Genomic DNA, 17847 nt, shown 5'->3' on the forward strand with positions numbered 1-17847 from the left:
CTGCAGAGTTCACTGGTGACAGAAGTACATTGTAGTTATTGTTGAACATAGCAGGAGTAATAATACTGTCATCTTCCTCACCTATCATTTAACCTAAAAATTACACTTATAAAAAAACAAAACAAAACAAAACAGGGATTGGAAGCATTGGAACTTCCTACCATTTGCTTCTGTTTTTTTTCCCCCCCTTCCAGGGATAACATTTTGCAGTTGTGGCAAGAAACTGCTCTTCTTCAGTACAGCAAAAATGGATTCTGGCTGCAACGAAATTACAATTTTATATCTCATTCAGACACATAGCAACAAGCTGAAAAAAGTCTACAGATTTCAGACCTGCTTAGGGAAATTATTCATAAAAGTTACCTATTATGATAATGTACTTTCTAAATGTAGAATACTGCAGTTTTTAGAAAGGAATCTACAATGACAGTAGCACCAAATTAAGTTCAGCATGTAAAATGTAGAAGCTTTGCAGAGAAATGCACTGTTAACTATTTTTAATATACAACCTTCATGTCCCACTGATCAAATCCTACACTGTAAAAGGTAATAGGGACAAATTACAGAATTGTAGAAGAAATTAAAAAAAAAAAAGTTTCTTTTAAGGGCTACTCTGCTTACTGGCCTCAAAGAGGCTCAAATCACTAGCATTACACTTAAGATAAACCAAGTCAATAATCATAAAATGTGACAAGAGATCAGAATCTAGACCCCAAACTGTGCATTTCTTGTGCTATAGGTTCTGCACAGAGTATGTGCACAGATGTATGCCCATGTGCTATTTTAATATAGTATTAAATACGGAATACCGCAATATTTGCACTCCAGGCAGAGAACTACTATTGCCTCTGGTCCTTTATTCTGTTCTTTAGCTTTACTTGATTTTAGTACTTTTATATCTCATCAAACAGTTCCTTATGATGCAGGTTTCTCATAATGAATGCAATGTCAGGTTACACTAAATACAGTAATTCTGTTTAATGCTTGACACAGGTCCCGAGTCTGCCAGCTGATGAACAACTCATTTTTCATTATCAAGTAGAGATGGAGTGATTTTAATGAGAATCTGCTTCATCAAAGGACTGATCTCACAATGCTCTAATACTTTTGTATATCTCCAGTTAAGTAACATTTCTAATAGCACTTCACTTAGACAGTTTCAGTTAATACCCAACTGACCAGGATTTCATGGTTTCTAGAAAGCGCCAAAACAAATTAGGAACCTTTCATGAAATCTAAGTGTAAATCTGTCTAGGAAATAGGTCTTTTGATCTGTGGATTTAATGATTCTATTGCTTTTTTCCTTTCAAAGACTGGCCTCACCTCTGATTCTTTCTGGAACCTACTCATTCTTGTTACTTTTCTTGTTTAAACATAACAGAATAGATTATATATTAAATTAGTCATCACTCTATTCAGCTGCTTTTTCAGGATTCTGCAGAAAAGTCTAGTTAAATCTCCGTAACTAAAATCTCTCCATAATTGCAGAATAATTTAGGTTGCAAGGGTCCCCAGGAGGTCATCTGGCCCAACTGTCTGCTCAAAGCAGAATTAACTTTGAAAGTCCAAATATTTTTCTTAAAAAGAATTTTCAACATAGATGAAACTATAGCTTCTCCAGAAATACCCACTTCTGACACCCTACTCTAGAATAACTCTGTGTGAAAACTTAAATCTTTTTCAAACTAGAGAAACATGGAAACAGTTCCTTCCAACTTTCATTTTGTCATTGTCAGTAATGTTCTTGGTTTTCTCCCCTGCACCAGGCAAATTTTATTTAAAACACTAATTAAATCCATTAAAACCCTTTTGATAATAATCACTTAGGACAGGAATCTTTCAGTCTCAGTTGTGGTTGCCTTAATCACTTTATTCCTTTTTATCTTTCCTTCAGAACTTTCTCTTTTTTCCCTTTTTGTGTTACTGCACGTTACAAGCAACATCCTTATTCCTATGATTTCCTTAGCTAGCTACATGTAAACTGTTAGTTGAGAAAACAAAGTGATAGGCTAATTCCTGCAGCTCAAACTGGTTTTTGCTCTTCAGTCTTTCATTTCCTCCCTCCGTCCATTCCTTGCATTCCATGTCCCTGATGATCCTTTAACCAAAACCATTCTGGCAATTTTATCTTATCTATTACTAATGTGCACAATATTTACCCTAAATGTGTTTCATATTGGAATTTCCATAATTTCTATTGTTCACCCCCTCCTATTTTCTCTCTCCTAGTATATACTGATTACAACCAGGTAACTTTCTGATTATTTCTATTTCATACATGGTACCTCCGCTTAGTTATATATACACTTTACCTACGATTCAAAATCTTCTTATTGTATTCTTTGGCTTACATTTGGATGATACAGAAAATAATATTAAAACAGCTACAGTTCCGTGTGATAAGCTCACCATCTGTAAAACTTTATATGCAAACTTTATATATAAATCTCTTTCAGGCCGTGAATTCCTTGGGGTAGAGATTATATTATTTCTTTGTTTGTTTAAGGCTGAGCATATGAATGACAACCAATAACAGAAATGGAACCTAATCAAATAGGCTTCTCACAAACATGTAATAAAACAACAAAAGCAAAAAAGCTTATCAACTTCCTGGGTTTAAAATTTGTAGGAATTTTTAAAATATTTAATTTTCTCTTCATCTCTCACTGATTAACAAGAAAGGCAAACTTATCAGCTTTATTAAATTCCACACTAGACATTTCTCTTCCCCCCAACTGAAAACAATATAATGTTTCTAATCTTACCAAAATCCTCCTGATTTTTATATTAGTAGCATCAACCCTTCTAAAAGGCACAAACATTTATATAGAAGAGCATCACTTTCATGAATGCTTGCAAACCAAAAAGCTAGTCCTTAGGTGCCTGCTACAATCTGGGAGAGGACTGCCATTTTGGAAAGCATGAGAACCGTGGCTAAGAAAAAGAAGAGGAGATCTTTTCAGAACAGTTTAAAGTCATATTTTCTTCTCTACTTCAAATGCCCTTCCTCATTCTAACGATCCACAGCCACCTCTGTACCACAGCTCACTTCTTTCTGTGTCAGTGCAAATGCTTGTAGGGCCATGCTGGAAACTGAAGCAAACCAGGATTTCTACAAAACTTATGAAATGTCGGGTTCGTTTGTTTTCTAATTCATTTCAGTGATTCAATTTGCACTATAGCTTCACAAGCATTACATCAGCACAACTGAGGGAGTGGTGAACTTTCCACCAGCCTTTCTTCCAGCTATTATGGAAGAAAATGCACACTTAGGGTTTCCATGGATTTAGAATCAATAAATTCCTCAATAGCCAAAAGGAGTAAGTATTTTTGGTTTTTTGTTTTTTAATTTCTAAGGCTCATCTCTACAGTCATAGATTGTTTTATTGCTTTCGTGGTTTGCCTTGAAGGACACTTGACAATTGTTCATATAGATATTTACTCACATGCAAAAAAACATTCAAGTTAAGCAACTTTCAGGTTAGAGTCAATATCAGTAATTTCAGGAAAAAATACCTCTAAGTGAAGGTATTAACAAGAACAGCCAAAGAAATTCAATCCCATGCTGCTCCCTTCCATGTGCAACCTCTTCTAAAGCCCAGCAGTTTCCCCACCTTCGCACTGCCCTTCAGTCTGGTTGAACATTTCATGCCCTTTTCCAAATTGACTTGCAGGCTAGATGCAGTCAACAGCCAGAGTAATGAAATTGCAAACAAAACAGATTTTACTATTGTTCCCACATCTGGAGTCCCTCACTTTTTTTTTTTTTTTTTTTTTTTACAAGTTTAAAATCAGGACTTTAGCACAGTCAGAAAACTTGCTGGAAAAATCCTTTTGGTCTCCTCGCCCATCTTTCTGCCAGTGCAGGACCGTATTGTAGCTTATACTCTCCAGAAATGGATTTCTGTAGAGCATTCATCCATCTGGGGGAGATCAGCCAGCTTATTCTCCGTCATTTTACACGCCCCCTTCAGAAAGCGGAGAATACCGAGCCAACTCCTCACGCTAGACTCAAGGATACAGGGAAGCCCAGCAAAGCACCCTCCATCTCTCGGCTACAATATTTCAGCATTTGGACTCTGTTCTCTCAGGACAGTGTCACCCGCTTGTTGCTTTACTGACAGCACGGCCTTACCTTAGGTCAGTATGATTATCATCAGCTATTGTCTCAGTAAAAGTCTAGGACTTTTATGAGAAACAATCAGTAAAATTGAAGTGATAATTTTTAAGTAGTTTAAGTCAACTAAACTTCAAAGAAATTTTATAGGACAGAATAAAAGGCACTTTTCTACGCCAAGGCTTCTCATTGATATATTCCAAACACCTTTACACTTGGTAAAGATTTCAGGAAAGAAGAAGAAGAAGGAAAAAAAAAAAAAAAGACTATTCTAATGGAAGGAAGGAGCTCAACTAAACACAGCTCCCCCTGCTATTGATCCCAAAGTGTAAGAATTGGGTGCAAGTTGTAAGGAAACAAACTCCATATAACTAGATTAAAAAATAAATTAAAAAAACCTTTATTTCCACAAAGTCAAAGAACAATTTAATTTTCTCAAGCTATGAAGTAATATGAAGATATTAACATATATTATAAGATAGAAGATTAATTTCACACCTGTTGCAGGTCTCTTGGTGAAACAACACAGTACTGGATATTGTTCCCATTGGCAATAATAACCTGCAGTCTCTGTAACGTTCAATACTCCCCTCCACAACACTTTGTGAAAGAGTTAAACATGTCACTTCCACATAATTCTGAAAATGTGAAATGTTTATTCTTATCTAATTTAAGACATATCAAAATAATAATATTCTTTTGAGCTGCAAAGCGCTCTCTGCAGTTTTATAGGCTGACTCATATTTAATCCACAATCCTTATTTACTTCTTTAGTTAAAAGAAAGAGGTGCTAATGCTGAAGCATATCACCAAATTCCTTCAAAAAGTGGGGGAAAAACAGAATGCTGATTTTTTTCAGTTGTCTGAAGCCACATTACTATAAAAAGCCAGTAGTGTCTCAGGTTTTCAGGTGTTTGAGTATTTTAAAAATCATTACATTAACAAAAATATTCAAGTTACTTTAACAAATTCAAACCTTTGACTTATGTTGGATTGCAATGTTTTGAAAGCAAAGTATTTTATTGAAGAGAAGGGGGAAAAGCTTAGAATGAATAAGAACAAATTTTTATTCACAACATAAATGTTTTATTGTGGTACTTAAGTTATAGTAGTCCACCTCTCATGTCTAGTGCTGACAAATATGGTTCATCAGTCTATGCATCAAGAACAGAAAATGTTAAATGTGTATGGGTTTTTTATTGTTTGTTGTCATATCCTTCCTCTGCCTCGCTCCCTATCTCCACAGACCCTTTGAAGTATATTCGGTAGGTATGTAAGCTCACCCTTCAATTGCTTTGCCTCAGTTAAACACGTGTCAAGGTCTCTTCAAAAAGCACTAAAAACAAGTGTACTCTGCCCTAGACAGACATCACAGGCCTAAACCCAGCTTATCTTAAAGTCAAAGACAGCTCCAAGCTTTTCGTGACTCCCTCAAGGCTACAGCAGTGTATGCTGTGGTTTAAAGTGCTAACATGAATTTTAACGTAACACCACTAGGAAAAAAAAAAAAAGTTTTATAGATTCATTTTACGCTACACTTGAATTTTCTCATGGAATTTTCAGAATGATTTTTCAGGTACCAGGTTGAGCACAAAGCATCATGATGTGGCATAACACTTTTCACAGAGCGCTGCTTTCCTGCATGCTGATCATTCCCAACCTTATGAAAAACCCGTACAGGTCCAGCTCAACCTCAGTGAGCTCTCTGTGCACAACACTTCATTGCTTCTAGCCTGTCAGTGTTAACTGCCCTTACTGCTCTCCCCTCCCCACATTTTGGTTTCATGCACTTCTGCTCTTTGTTATACCATTCTCAATCAAATACCACTCTGCCAGCTTAAATGAATTTGCCTTGCTACAGTACTCTTGGCAAGGCCAGTGCATTCCAATAGAGAATCTCCTTTGGCCACAGCTGCTGCAGCAAAGCAGTTCTTCTGAAAAGGTTTAGTTTTAAATGTTTCCTCCCTCTCCTCTATATTGTTTCAAATAAATGTGAGCTTGGAACAAAATCAAACCGTACCAGTTCCAGTGCTGAACACTGGCTATTGTTCATCTCTCCCGTATTATAAGTCAGCCTGGTCCTCATCAGAAAGCCAGTCATTTTCACTAAACTTAATATACATTCATGATGAGCAGACTAAAAGGCTCACTCAAGAACTCATTAACTGGTAGCCTCAAAAATACAACTGATGGGAATAAACTAACATCCAGGAATTTCTAAACTGTCTAACCACTACCTAAAGACGACATCTTTCTTACCTTCTGATCATTCCACATTATCCCTTTTGGGAAAAAAAAGATATCCTACAGCACAAATAGAGTTTTAAGGCCTGAAGAACAAAGGAAAACAATCTCATAAAGAATTATATGATATTATTTAATCAACTATTGTTTAAAAAGAAAAACCTAGCAGCAGCAGCAGCAGCAGCAGCAACAAAAGAACAAATGTCATACTCATTATATGAAGGCAGTGTTTGAAAACATGTATTCAGGCTTCTCAGACGTAGTACCAACCCTAGAAATTCTCTCACTTCAGTGACAATTCTGCTGTTTGAACAGGATCTGCAGCATCTCTACCATAGGAACACTATGAGCTTGTTCCTATGAAGAAGAGATGGTAGGAAGGAAGACAGGGGAAGGAAAGAGAATTTACAGAGGCAAAGTGATCTAGAACTGAGAAGAAGAAAAAAAACCTCAGGGATTCTGTTTGCCTGCTGTGGCAAGGACTTTCCTGAATGTACAGATATCTTTCTTGCTGCCTCTATACTGTACCTTCAAACAAACTTTCTCCTCCTGAGTACTCTAAGATCTTCTAATAAAAGGGTACTTACTTTCTAGTAATGACTTCAGATATTTGTATGCAGTATTCGTAATTTTTTGGCATTTGTTCTTGAACAATTTTTTTTTTTTTTCTAAATGGTTAGATTCTGAAGTTCCTTTACTTCGGATTCAGAGCAGAGGAAAGACAGTGCAGTAAATGTATTCTATACTCAGCTCCAGACTGCAGCAATCCTAGGACTATTAGGTGCGACAGCCCTAAGCCACCAGCGAGCAGCCCCTCAACCTATAGTTTCCATACTGCAAAGCTCTATAGTCTGTGCTCCTCGAGAAACCTGTCACAGACTGTTCTATGCCAGTATAGTGGATAATACATTTCTTCATATCAAGGAGGCACATGTACTCTTTACTGTTGACACATCTAATCAAAAAAATATATGTGGACCAGAGCAGCCTACAAATCTGTCCGTTGACAACAGTTTTGCTGTCAAATCCCCACTTTTCTTCCTCCCTTCCAAAGGGGGGGGGAAAAAAAAGTCAATATAACATAGCCCAAAACCTCTTAACATGACTTATCCCCCATCATAAGCATTTAGCCTCTCAACTCTGTTTCTGTTGACGTTGGAAAAGAGGAAGGAGAAAGAACGTAACATTGTCAGGCCTCTTTTAAACTCTGCTGTCTGCCTCTGATTGACAAGACATAATCTAAAAAGCCTTGATCAGATATTACTGAAAAGCCAGGTGGATAACTTACTCACTCTATGTATTTACAAGTTCTAAAATGTTGCTCAGGAGGTCAAAAGAGAAGGTTGCATGTCAGCTTTTACCTATGTATAAATCAGAAGCTAAAACAGCATTTTCATTACACTAGTTTCAGCTCTACTTTCATTTTTGTATTGCCCTTTCATTACTACAAGGCTTCAGAATGCATTCTTAGTAACATGATCTGTCTCATTAAGGGAGGGGGTGGGGGGGAGGAAAAAAAGAATATTTTCCTTTCCCCCTTGAAGTCTCTTTCTTTTCTTGTCTGGCTACAGAATGTGCATTCCTAGAAATACGCATTTGTTATTTCATTAGTAGTGATTTTATACAATCATACTCAATAATATTTGCTCAGGGGCTGCAGGCTAGGCTGTGGGTTGTGGTTTTGTTGTAAGAGAGGTCATATTTCATGTATTTTAACCAGCAAAAAAGGTCACTTGTCACGGCTGCTTTTAAAGTTAGCTAAACGTTCATACAAGCCCAAACGGCACAAAGTTAGATGCCACACAGCTCCACGTCAGACTCCTGCCATTTGTAAGCAACAGAAGACAAGGTAAGTGCAAACAGCCGGCCCTGCATACGACCGAGGTGCTGACCTGCCTTCCCTTACCTGAAGCATGACTGTAGAGGGTGTCGCAGCATTGTTACAGGTTACATTGTTACGCAGCATTGTTCAACCTCAGCACCTGTTCAACGTCGAATGTACAGCGCTGATAATGTTTGACAGCATATACAGTACAGGCACTGCCTCAAGCAGGACAGATGTCAGCAACTCAGGAGATGCTCACTTTGTGCTCTTTCAAGAATATATGTATTATTTCTCCAGGATGCCTGATCTGGCAATTTCACAAGTTTGCACACTGACGAAAACATCAGCAAAAGTAACAGGAAAGTAAGCCCAGCGATTCTGTAAAATGGACAGAAGACACAAAGCAATCCAATGGCTTTTAAAGACTCAAAAACATGCTATTAACCTGCACAGCGGCTTGGGTTCAAAATTGGTAACCACTGAGAGGATTACTCTTCCTTGTCAGTACAATTTTATACTGAAACTCACAATACAAGACACCTAGAGAACTGCCCAATAAAAAGCAGAACATGAGAAAGAAACACAAAGATGAACACAAATAATCATGCCACAAATGCAAACAATGTGAGCTGAGAGGTGTGGGCTCCTCCTGTATTGCTCTGAGCAGGCCTGGTGAGATGCTAGTCACGCGTAATACCTAATTAGTTTGTAATAGCTTAGGCAATACAGAGTCACCGGTGAGATACAAAGCAGCAGCATAACTGGCTGCAGTTCTCCCCGCCACAGCATTTTCCAAAGGTGCCTCAAGACACGAGCAGGGCGTAAGCCACAGGCCATGCCAACTGCTCTGGCAGCTGCTCCTTGCCGTGATTTCATTTCCAGATACCCCTTTCTGATGTAGGTGCTGATATGGTTGGGAAGAAGTAGTGTGTAGTGTGCCATGCCTCAGTGCATAACTAGTGCCTGCTCAACAAGACGCAGGAGAGGCTGTGTGCAGGGGAGCGGAGCAGGGAAGAGCCCGCAGCCCTGAGGGGGTTCCACAGTCTGCAGCGGCACCTGGCCCAGGTAAGAGGCAAATGCTCCGACACAAATCGGCTACTCACACCCCAAGGGCCTAGTAAAAATACCATTATAGAATTTGAAAACGGCATTCTGTTCTAATTTCCTAGCCCCATTTAAATAGTTTCACACAAGGTGTCCTTACTTTTTTTAATTATTATAAGAGACACTTACTCTGTTCAAATACCTCAAACAGTTGATTTCTGTGTTTTGTGGCTAACCCGAGGTTTGAAAGCATTAAAGAAAAAGTCTGAAAGGAAATACTGTCAAGCACTCTTATTTCCAAGGACAAACTCACAGTTCTCCAGCTTCATGCTGGTGAGAGTATTCAAGGCGCAGGACAATTAAATGCCAGGCCTCCAATTTTATCAAAACCACAAATCCAGGGAAACTCTCTCTAATCTCAGACACTCATCAGCACTGCTTAAAAACAAACAAACAAACAAACAAACAAACAACACTATACTAAAAATCTAAGGGATGTGACCAAGTCTCCTGAGGCCTGTGCAGACACTTTGGATGAAAGTCTGCATTCTCAAACAATTTTCTCCCCCTTTTAGTACAAGAGATAGGAGTTATGAATGCTGCAGGCCAGAAAATGGAAGAAAAGTAGAGGGCTGTGCCCAGGTGAGCACTTTCTCTCTCAGGACCAGGAGTTCTCTGTTATCTGTTTTATAGCTCAACATATATTTCAACTGCAAAGAAGAGCTAACCTAAAATTCCCCACACTGTCATATACTGAAGACCCATGAGCTGATGTTGATCTTCCCCCATATACAAATACTACTTACTCAAATACTCCACATCCATTTTGGAATATGTTCTATGGTAAGGGAGCTGAAAGATTTGTTAGAGAAGACAGAAAACACCAAGAAATTTGAAAACATCCGAGAATATCATGGTCAATTAGAATGTCAGAGAAAAGCACAAAATAGATGCAACATGTAGGAAAGTTAAGGAACAATAAAAGTAAGCTTTGCTAAATATTTCCAGGTTTTATATATTACTTTAAAATTGTAAATTATCCATCAGTTTTTTCATCATGCCTTTATTTGGGCCTTTTTTTTTTTTTTCATTTCAGAAATCTAAGAAAGGAAAATCACACTCGTAAGATGTAATTTAATTTGAACTCTTCTACCCAGTAACACGGACATCTTACAACATCTAATGGCAGTCAAACAGATTTTAAAAGGATGCAATTTTACTCAGGCTTGCAACATAATGCTTACAAATATAAAATGGAGTTCTATAATTTTAAATGCCAATTCTAGCATGTACAAGGCAGACATTATACACAGCTTCACTGTCAGGACTGCCATGGAAACGTCTAAGTCTTAACTGGATTTGATGTCCAAGCTAGTATTATTTTGTCAGGACATACAGGATAACTATATGTTCAAGGAAAAGTAACTAATGTTCAACTCAATAGGCAAAAGAAAAAAAACTTTACAGATACAAGAACTGCAATAACTAGGTCAACGACAACTGAAGATCAAGTAATTTATTCTGATATGGTAAGGGGAAAAAAAGAAAAAGAAAAGCTTGAGACTTATTAAAATGACACATTTCATGTGCATAAAGACATGACACAGTAACAGTTTTTCAGGCAACGTGACACTAAGCAAGAAAATGAATACCTCAGATACCTCAAGTGAACAGCAAAGCACGGATTGCTCCCAAGCTAGCGCTAGAGTAATGAGGCAAGTGGATCTCAAGTGGCAGAATAACTGAAAAACAGGCAATAATCCTGGTTCTAGAAGATAGTGCCCTCTCTTCCAACAACCTCTGAAGGTACCCCTTACATGGGAACCAGCTAAAGGAAAATAAAACACGTTTGGGTCCTAAAGATGTTTCTAAGCACAAGTTTAATGAGAAAAACACATGAAAATTAATTTTTAAAAAATTCCGTGTCTCAAATAGCTTTCCTCCTTTAGAGCCTTGCAGAGAAAAAATAAAGGATTAACAGAAGATAAAGTTTCTTGTAAGCAAGACTAAGTTGTACATGTCAGACAGTAGCAAATTGCACAAACTTCATAATTCTTAAAAATGCTACTTATTCTTGTCAACACAGAGCAACTGCCACATAAATGCACTTGGCAGCATCACATCTGAATGTTTAAACTGAACCCTGACACCTCTAAAAATTGAATTTTATGTTCTACTCCAACAACCACTCAAATCAAATCAAGTCAACCAGAATCATGTTTTAAGATAAGAGTTTACAGAAAATAATGCATTTTCTTGAATTTTTCCAGATTAACATGAGCATTACTTCAACAAGAAGTAACAAGAACATGTGAACTACACCAATATTTTGCATTTATAGAGGGAAAAGGGATATTGATTTGTTCCTTTTACCTAGGAATATTTTTAAAAAACATAAAAAGAAAAAAAAAAGATCACCATTTGACAGACAGAAAAACCTGAAAAGCATTTGTAACTGACAGCAAATCACTATAGTGAAAGAAATAAACCCAGCCCATATGCCTTTCAAGCTACTAGCCAAGTACATTTTCTCTATGATAGTCTTGTCTACATTTGTATTAGGGTCTGGACTGCAACTGGCCAAGAATGCTATCTGCTTCTTAACGTCTCTCTCATGTCAGTTATTACCTAACTAAACAGTAAGGTGGGTTGCTTTGGTAATTTTGCTTTCTAAAGTCAGCAACAAGCCTTCTTACCTGAAGACTATGAGCCAGCAAAGCCACTTCCTCCAGTGAGTAAGTAGAGTCAATGTTTGTTGGACTTCAGGGCATAAAGGTCTACATCTCTCAAACAATCTCAAATATTATCAATTATACTATCATTTTTATGAGTAGCTCTAAGGAATGTACATTACATGTATATTTTTGATATTGCACATAGCTGCCAAGGTGGTATTTATCAGTAATTTTAATAAAACATTGAATTAATTCCTTCTGAAGGATGCTGCGAACATGAGCTTCTGCAGAAGTGAACTCCACTACATGCTGTTGCCAGTGTACAGTAACTAATGATGTTTAAACTAAAAAGTCAAAGTTGGATGTAATGTCTTACTAGTCAACTCTCCCTTAGGAGGCGAAGGAGGGAAAGGAATATTTTAATTTGTGTTAAGGAATTGCAGAGGAATTTTATGTTGCTTCTTGGGGGTCTTAAAATTTGTACTTCTGGGTATCAATAGTGGCCTAGTCACAAAACTGCTAAGCATAAAGAGTCAGAGGGCCCAGCACCTCCAGTAGTACTCAAAAAAACACATGTACACACGTTTACAGATAGTCCTGCAGAGCTTCCCAAACAGTATTTCGCATTAAAAAAAAAATCTCTTTTTAGAAAGAACACATTTCATCTCTTCTCTGCTTGCTTCTACCTGTCAAATAACACAAGAGACAAGTATTCCTCCCCGATTTAAATGCCATAAAAATGCTAATCATTTGATTTGCTAATATCTAAAGGCCTTATGATTCTCTGAAATCTCTACTTTTTTTAAATACAGGAGAAATTTTTATTCTTATGCATCCATACACGGAAAAATATCTGTTTCTAGGCATCCAAATTAAAGAGTTGCTGGCTCAAAGGCAGCAGTTACCAGCATTGTAACAGAGGACACAAGCAGAAGAGCTATGTTCAAAGGCAGAACCTCCCTCCTAGCCTGTTCAACTGCTATGTTCTGCTCTCCCTAATCTGACCCATTTCTTACACTACCTTACCTCTCTACCTCTTTACCTGAAGAAACAGACAAAGGAGAAATGCCAATTTTTAAGATATTTGCAAAGGCAACATAGAGCTTATTAGCCAAGTAAAAGGAAGGGGTGGGAACAGTACTGAGAGGAAGTATTATGAAAGGGGAGCCACTGACAACTTATGGTCATTTCCTGTTACTACACACAGACCAAGACAACAGTTCATTTGCTAGCACTCTGAATAGTTTCTGAGAATAGCAGGCAAAAAACTGTTTAGAGTTTTCTGAGAATTTCCAGTGAATCACATAAATACTTTTCCTTCCCCTGAAGTGACTGAAGGATCAAGCCTACAAAACTAGTTTGAGGCAAATAAAAAAAAAAAAACAAAAAACCCACACATCTTGAGAATAGAGGTGACATACACAAATACATCAAATGAGAAAAACTCACCAGATCTTTGTTCTTCAAATGCTTTTGGGCCTTATATGCTCAGGAAGACATTTAAGTCTGCCTGACAAAGCAATAGGTCACCAAGTTTAAACTTGAATTTAAATATTTCTGCTACTTTTCTACTCCTTATTTGGATTGACAATGGGAAAGTTATACACTATGCACAACTCAGTTTAGTCCTGTACAAAAGAAACAAGAGATTCAACATTAATTACAGACTGAGGTTGGCTAAGGCCTGCAACTGTACATGGTCAAAGGGGACGGAGTTTTTTCTGTAATTCCATGATACAAAGACACATGAACAGAGTTTAACAGTGTTTTAGTGAGAACAAAGTAGGTGCAGAGGCTGTAGTCAATTATATGGTTCCAGATTTTATTTATAAATTCTGTATTAGTAGATGGCATAAGGAAAAAAAATCCCTATATGTAGTTCTTTACTATAAACTGGATAATTGGATCATGTAGGATCAGAAATGGAGCCAGATAATTAGCTACACCCTGCAGTACAATTGCCAGAGGTGGGCACATACTCCTGGAGTCGCACCATCTGGGAGATGGTTTCTGTATAACATGTCGAGCTACCCACAACTTCGAGAACGTGGGTTATTCTGCCTTGTGTTTCTACACTGTTAAGAAAGAAGAAATCCTGCCAGCATCTTGAAAATTCTGGACTGCACCTTCAGTTTCCCCTCTAACTAAAATGCATTTAGTCAGGGATAATAGATATGACAGATCACAAACATAGTCTAATGTAAGAATTGTTGTGCATTGCAACTCTGGAATTTCTGGCTCGAATGGTTAAGCACAGAAATTTCTGACAGCTTTCTGTAGCAATGTGACAGCCTGGAGACAAATTCTAAATTTCAAGCTTATTTTACTGAGCTGTTCCACATGCTCAAGATCATACAGCCATTTCACTAGGTCTTCTAAGAATACCAAGACTTTTCTCCAGTATTCCGAAATCCCTTTTTAGGGAAGCGTCTGCTCTCTTATCAGCATTATTATTTATGAGATTTTAGTCCTCAGAATAATATCCATGATCTACCTTGCCAAAAGCAGCAACCTTGCTTCCATAGAGCTCAAAAAGACCTTGAACTGGGACTGTACTATCTGAGGCCATCTAGCCTGAGGACTATCCTGGCCTCTGATTATCTTCTTTAAATAGGAATGAAATGACCTTTTCTCTTAAACTTCTCCTTAAACATTTTTGCATTCATCCAAAGTCCTGTCCTACTTACTTTTTTAGTAATTGCTAGAGCCTTACAAATCTAGTTGAAGAGAGGACTAAACCCAATTCCAGTGCATAAGCAGAAGCACAAGTTCTTTGTTTTCTGAGAAAGAAGAGGGCGACATCCTCATCCGAACAGCAGGGCTGAGAGGTAGCTGAGGAGTGTGAGCAGCAATTTACAGTTGTTTCATGTTTGCACCTCATGACAGTTCCTCCAGCGTCACAGCAGTCTCTTAATTGCCCTCCTTCATGGGGGCCTACAGAAGTGACTGATCTAGCTCAACTAGAAGAAAAGCTTTGTTTCGCAGTCTACTCTGCTGTTAAAGACAGGGGGAAAAAATCCACAAGGACGAAGTTAGAAAGCAGAACGGCACTTACTGACGTAAACAGGGCAACTCATCTAAGGTCTAGATTTGCCCACAGTCCAGAAACGTACAGAAAGTCTGTTAAAACTAAGAGGAAAGAAGAAAACTGTGACTGATATTTTAATAAATAAATAATAATCATTTAATATTTCCAGACTTCTATATTCCCTGTGGAATGATGCATATGTATTACCATCTCAGTTTCAAATGGAGCCAGACCCCATTTTGATTTTGAAGAAATGGTTGCAGAAAAATAAGTTTAAAATATTTCCTTTTCCCCCTTTAAAACAGCCCACAATCCCGAGAAAATTCATAAAATAAAATTAAATTAGTAGAGCAACACTTTAATATTTTCTGCCTTTTGTCAAAAGTATTATAGTAGCAGGTTTAACAAACCACCACTTTTATCAGCTCATTTGTCTTGCACTGGTAACTGTAACAAAATCCTTCACATACAAGTTACAAACAAAGTATTGAACTCTCACACGGAATCTATACATAGCATTCCCATTTTAGCATACCAAAAATAAAAGCTCCCCAAAAGGCAGAAGGCCATCAAGAAGTCCTTAAACATTAAAGAGAAAATTGTACATGTAAAAGAGGGGATGAGAAACAAGAGAAGAGCAAAACCTTCCATAGGAAAAAAAACTTTAATTAAATAACTACCACTGTAATTACATACATGGAACGGAGCTATATAAAAAGAACTTGGATAACTATTGAGACACAATGCCGGGCAAGAAGAGTTTTTACTAATAATTTTCAAGCATGAACACTGCAGATTATGTGTAAAAACACACAATAATAAATACACCTTAATTAATAACATGCCTGACTATTTTCCTAGTGAAGAGGTAAAGCAGAAACAAGCAAGGATACAACTGAGTAATGATCCTTAGGGACAGAGCAGGTCAGAACAAACTGACCACGTCCCCAAGCCTTTAAGAGCACGCAGTCTCACCTCCCACATTCCTCCGCGGAGGTATTCAGCAAAGATGATGTGACATTTCTGATGCCCTCAAGCCTTTCCTACAGCCTTTACTACAACAGTTTTTCTTAATATACGGCTTGTGCAGTTATGGAGAATGAGCATAGCTGGTTAGAAAGGTTTGGACTAGACAGCCTAAGGAATTACTATAATTAACAGTGGAAAAGAATGTGTGCCTGTGTGGATAGATATTAAACAAGTTATTGAAGTAAACAGAGATATTAAATAAACACAGCACTTTTGGGGGGATAAGTCTTTGTTTGCAAATCAACATCATAATTAGCAGCAGAGATTATCAGGATTATTAATTCGTACTCCCTCTGCTGGTTAATTCACCCTATAACGATCAAAATAATAATAGTCCATAAAAAGTCTCCAGATGGCTGTGTTGCAACTCAGCAACACATCAAACCTGAAACCAAATTATATTAAATAAAAGCCCCATACCCTGCCTCCACCTTACACATCAGTTTGTAAACAGCTGTTTCTTCACGTTCCCGTAGTTTGTTAAAAATGTCAGAATGGAAGTAGAAGTGTTTGACAGAAGGATCCTGCAGTTCAGAAAGATGTTCCCCATCACCCTAGCTTGTTTTTCGTGTGCCTGCTTTACAGAAGCCCCACTTCCCTAAGATTTAGAAATGCAATTAAACGTTTTACATTCTGAATCTTTGTAACACATGATGTTAATTGAATTTCAAATTGAAACTTTTTTTTTCTCCTCCCATACAAAGTGTCATCAGCAACCAAACTTTAAAGCAGCCAAGAATCACCAAACAACTTGGGTTGGAAGGGTCTTTGGCGTGGCTGTCCCATCCAACAGYGGGGCTACCTCCAGGGTTATGCCACGCTGCTCCAGTTGACTTCTGAATATTTCCACAGCTAGCAACTCCAGAGTCTCTCCAAGTAACCCACTCTAGTGCTTAGTCGCTCGTGGTGAAAAACTTTTCATGACACATGTAAAATTTGTGCAAGATCCAAGTCAAGCATAATTCAAAGACTGAGGAGAAGCAAACACTGAACTTGTAACAATTCCCCAAAAAAGTTTGTCATAATAAACAATAAATAATAAGTGATAAATAATAAAAGAGTTTACCATAATACTTATAATATTATACATTATAATATTGTAATATTATAAGTATATAAGGTGTAATACCTACAGGACTCTGCATTTCATCTGAAGCTGACAAAACATACTTTATAAAGATTCATATGGCATACAGTGGGTCCTTCAACTCACTTTACTTCATGAAGCACAAATGTCATTCCTATAGCCAAGGGTTTTTGATTACATATCCTAGAGAAATGGTTAAGTACTAATTTTGAACATCAACTTCTGACAAAGAAATGTTTATGTTGCCCTTAATTGAGTGAGTTGTAGTAAACATAAGTGTATTAGTAGAATTACTTTCAATCAGTAAAAATGGAAACAATGGCAAATTTCATTTACCTTGCTCAGTACATTTTTTTATTAATAGGTTTCAGTTCAGTAGATGAGCCAGACCAACTTCTACTGTTCTGTGCAGAGTAGAAATGTAAACACTTCGCATTTCCCACAACTGCTGACTTCGGGAGTGATGCTGAATATTGTTTCAAAAAAGCGTGCCAAGAGCCGGAGAGGTGGCACAACGAGAAAGGGCACTACTGCCACCTAACGAGCCAGCACTCGAAGCTCTGTAACAGTGTTTCACTGTGTGTCTTACAGGGAGAAATAAAAGCTATCATATTCATGATTAAAAGAAGAAGGGAAAAAAAAAAAAAAAGAGTTCAGTTACAAATGAAGACAATTAATCATCACAAACCAATACTCTGAACACGTCAAATTTCTGTGCAAAAGGCTGAGTTATATGTAACTGTGGAGAAAAAAATCTTCAGAAGTATCTAGCTTCATATTTAATACACAGAGGGATCA

General features: G+C 37.5%; 1 protein-coding gene across 2 annotated transcripts in view; it reads right to left on the reverse strand.

Moving 5' to 3' along the window:
* Positions 1-17847, reverse strand: part of COMMD10 (COMM domain containing 10) — a 110067-nt gene that overhangs the window by 65863 nt on the left and 26357 nt on the right. Inside the window, exon 5 of one of the 2 annotated variants that reach the window (XM_026069475.1) lies at positions 15255-17653. The exons of the other annotated variant lie outside the window; for it this stretch is intronic. Within the exon in view, the coding sequence (XP_025925260.1) occupies positions 17528-17653 (126 nt within the window). The 3' untranslated portion in view covers positions 15255-17527. Of the gene's footprint in view, positions 1-15254; positions 17654-17847 lie in introns of those variants that run through there. 2 annotated transcript variants of the gene reach the window in all.

The sequence above is a fragment of the Apteryx rowi genome, unplaced genomic scaffold, assembly GCF_003343035.1.
Source record: "Apteryx rowi isolate R43461 unplaced genomic scaffold, aptRow1 scaffold_299, whole genome shotgun sequence".
NCBI classification, from domain to species: Eukaryota; Metazoa; Chordata; class Aves; order Apterygiformes; family Apterygidae; genus Apteryx; species Apteryx rowi.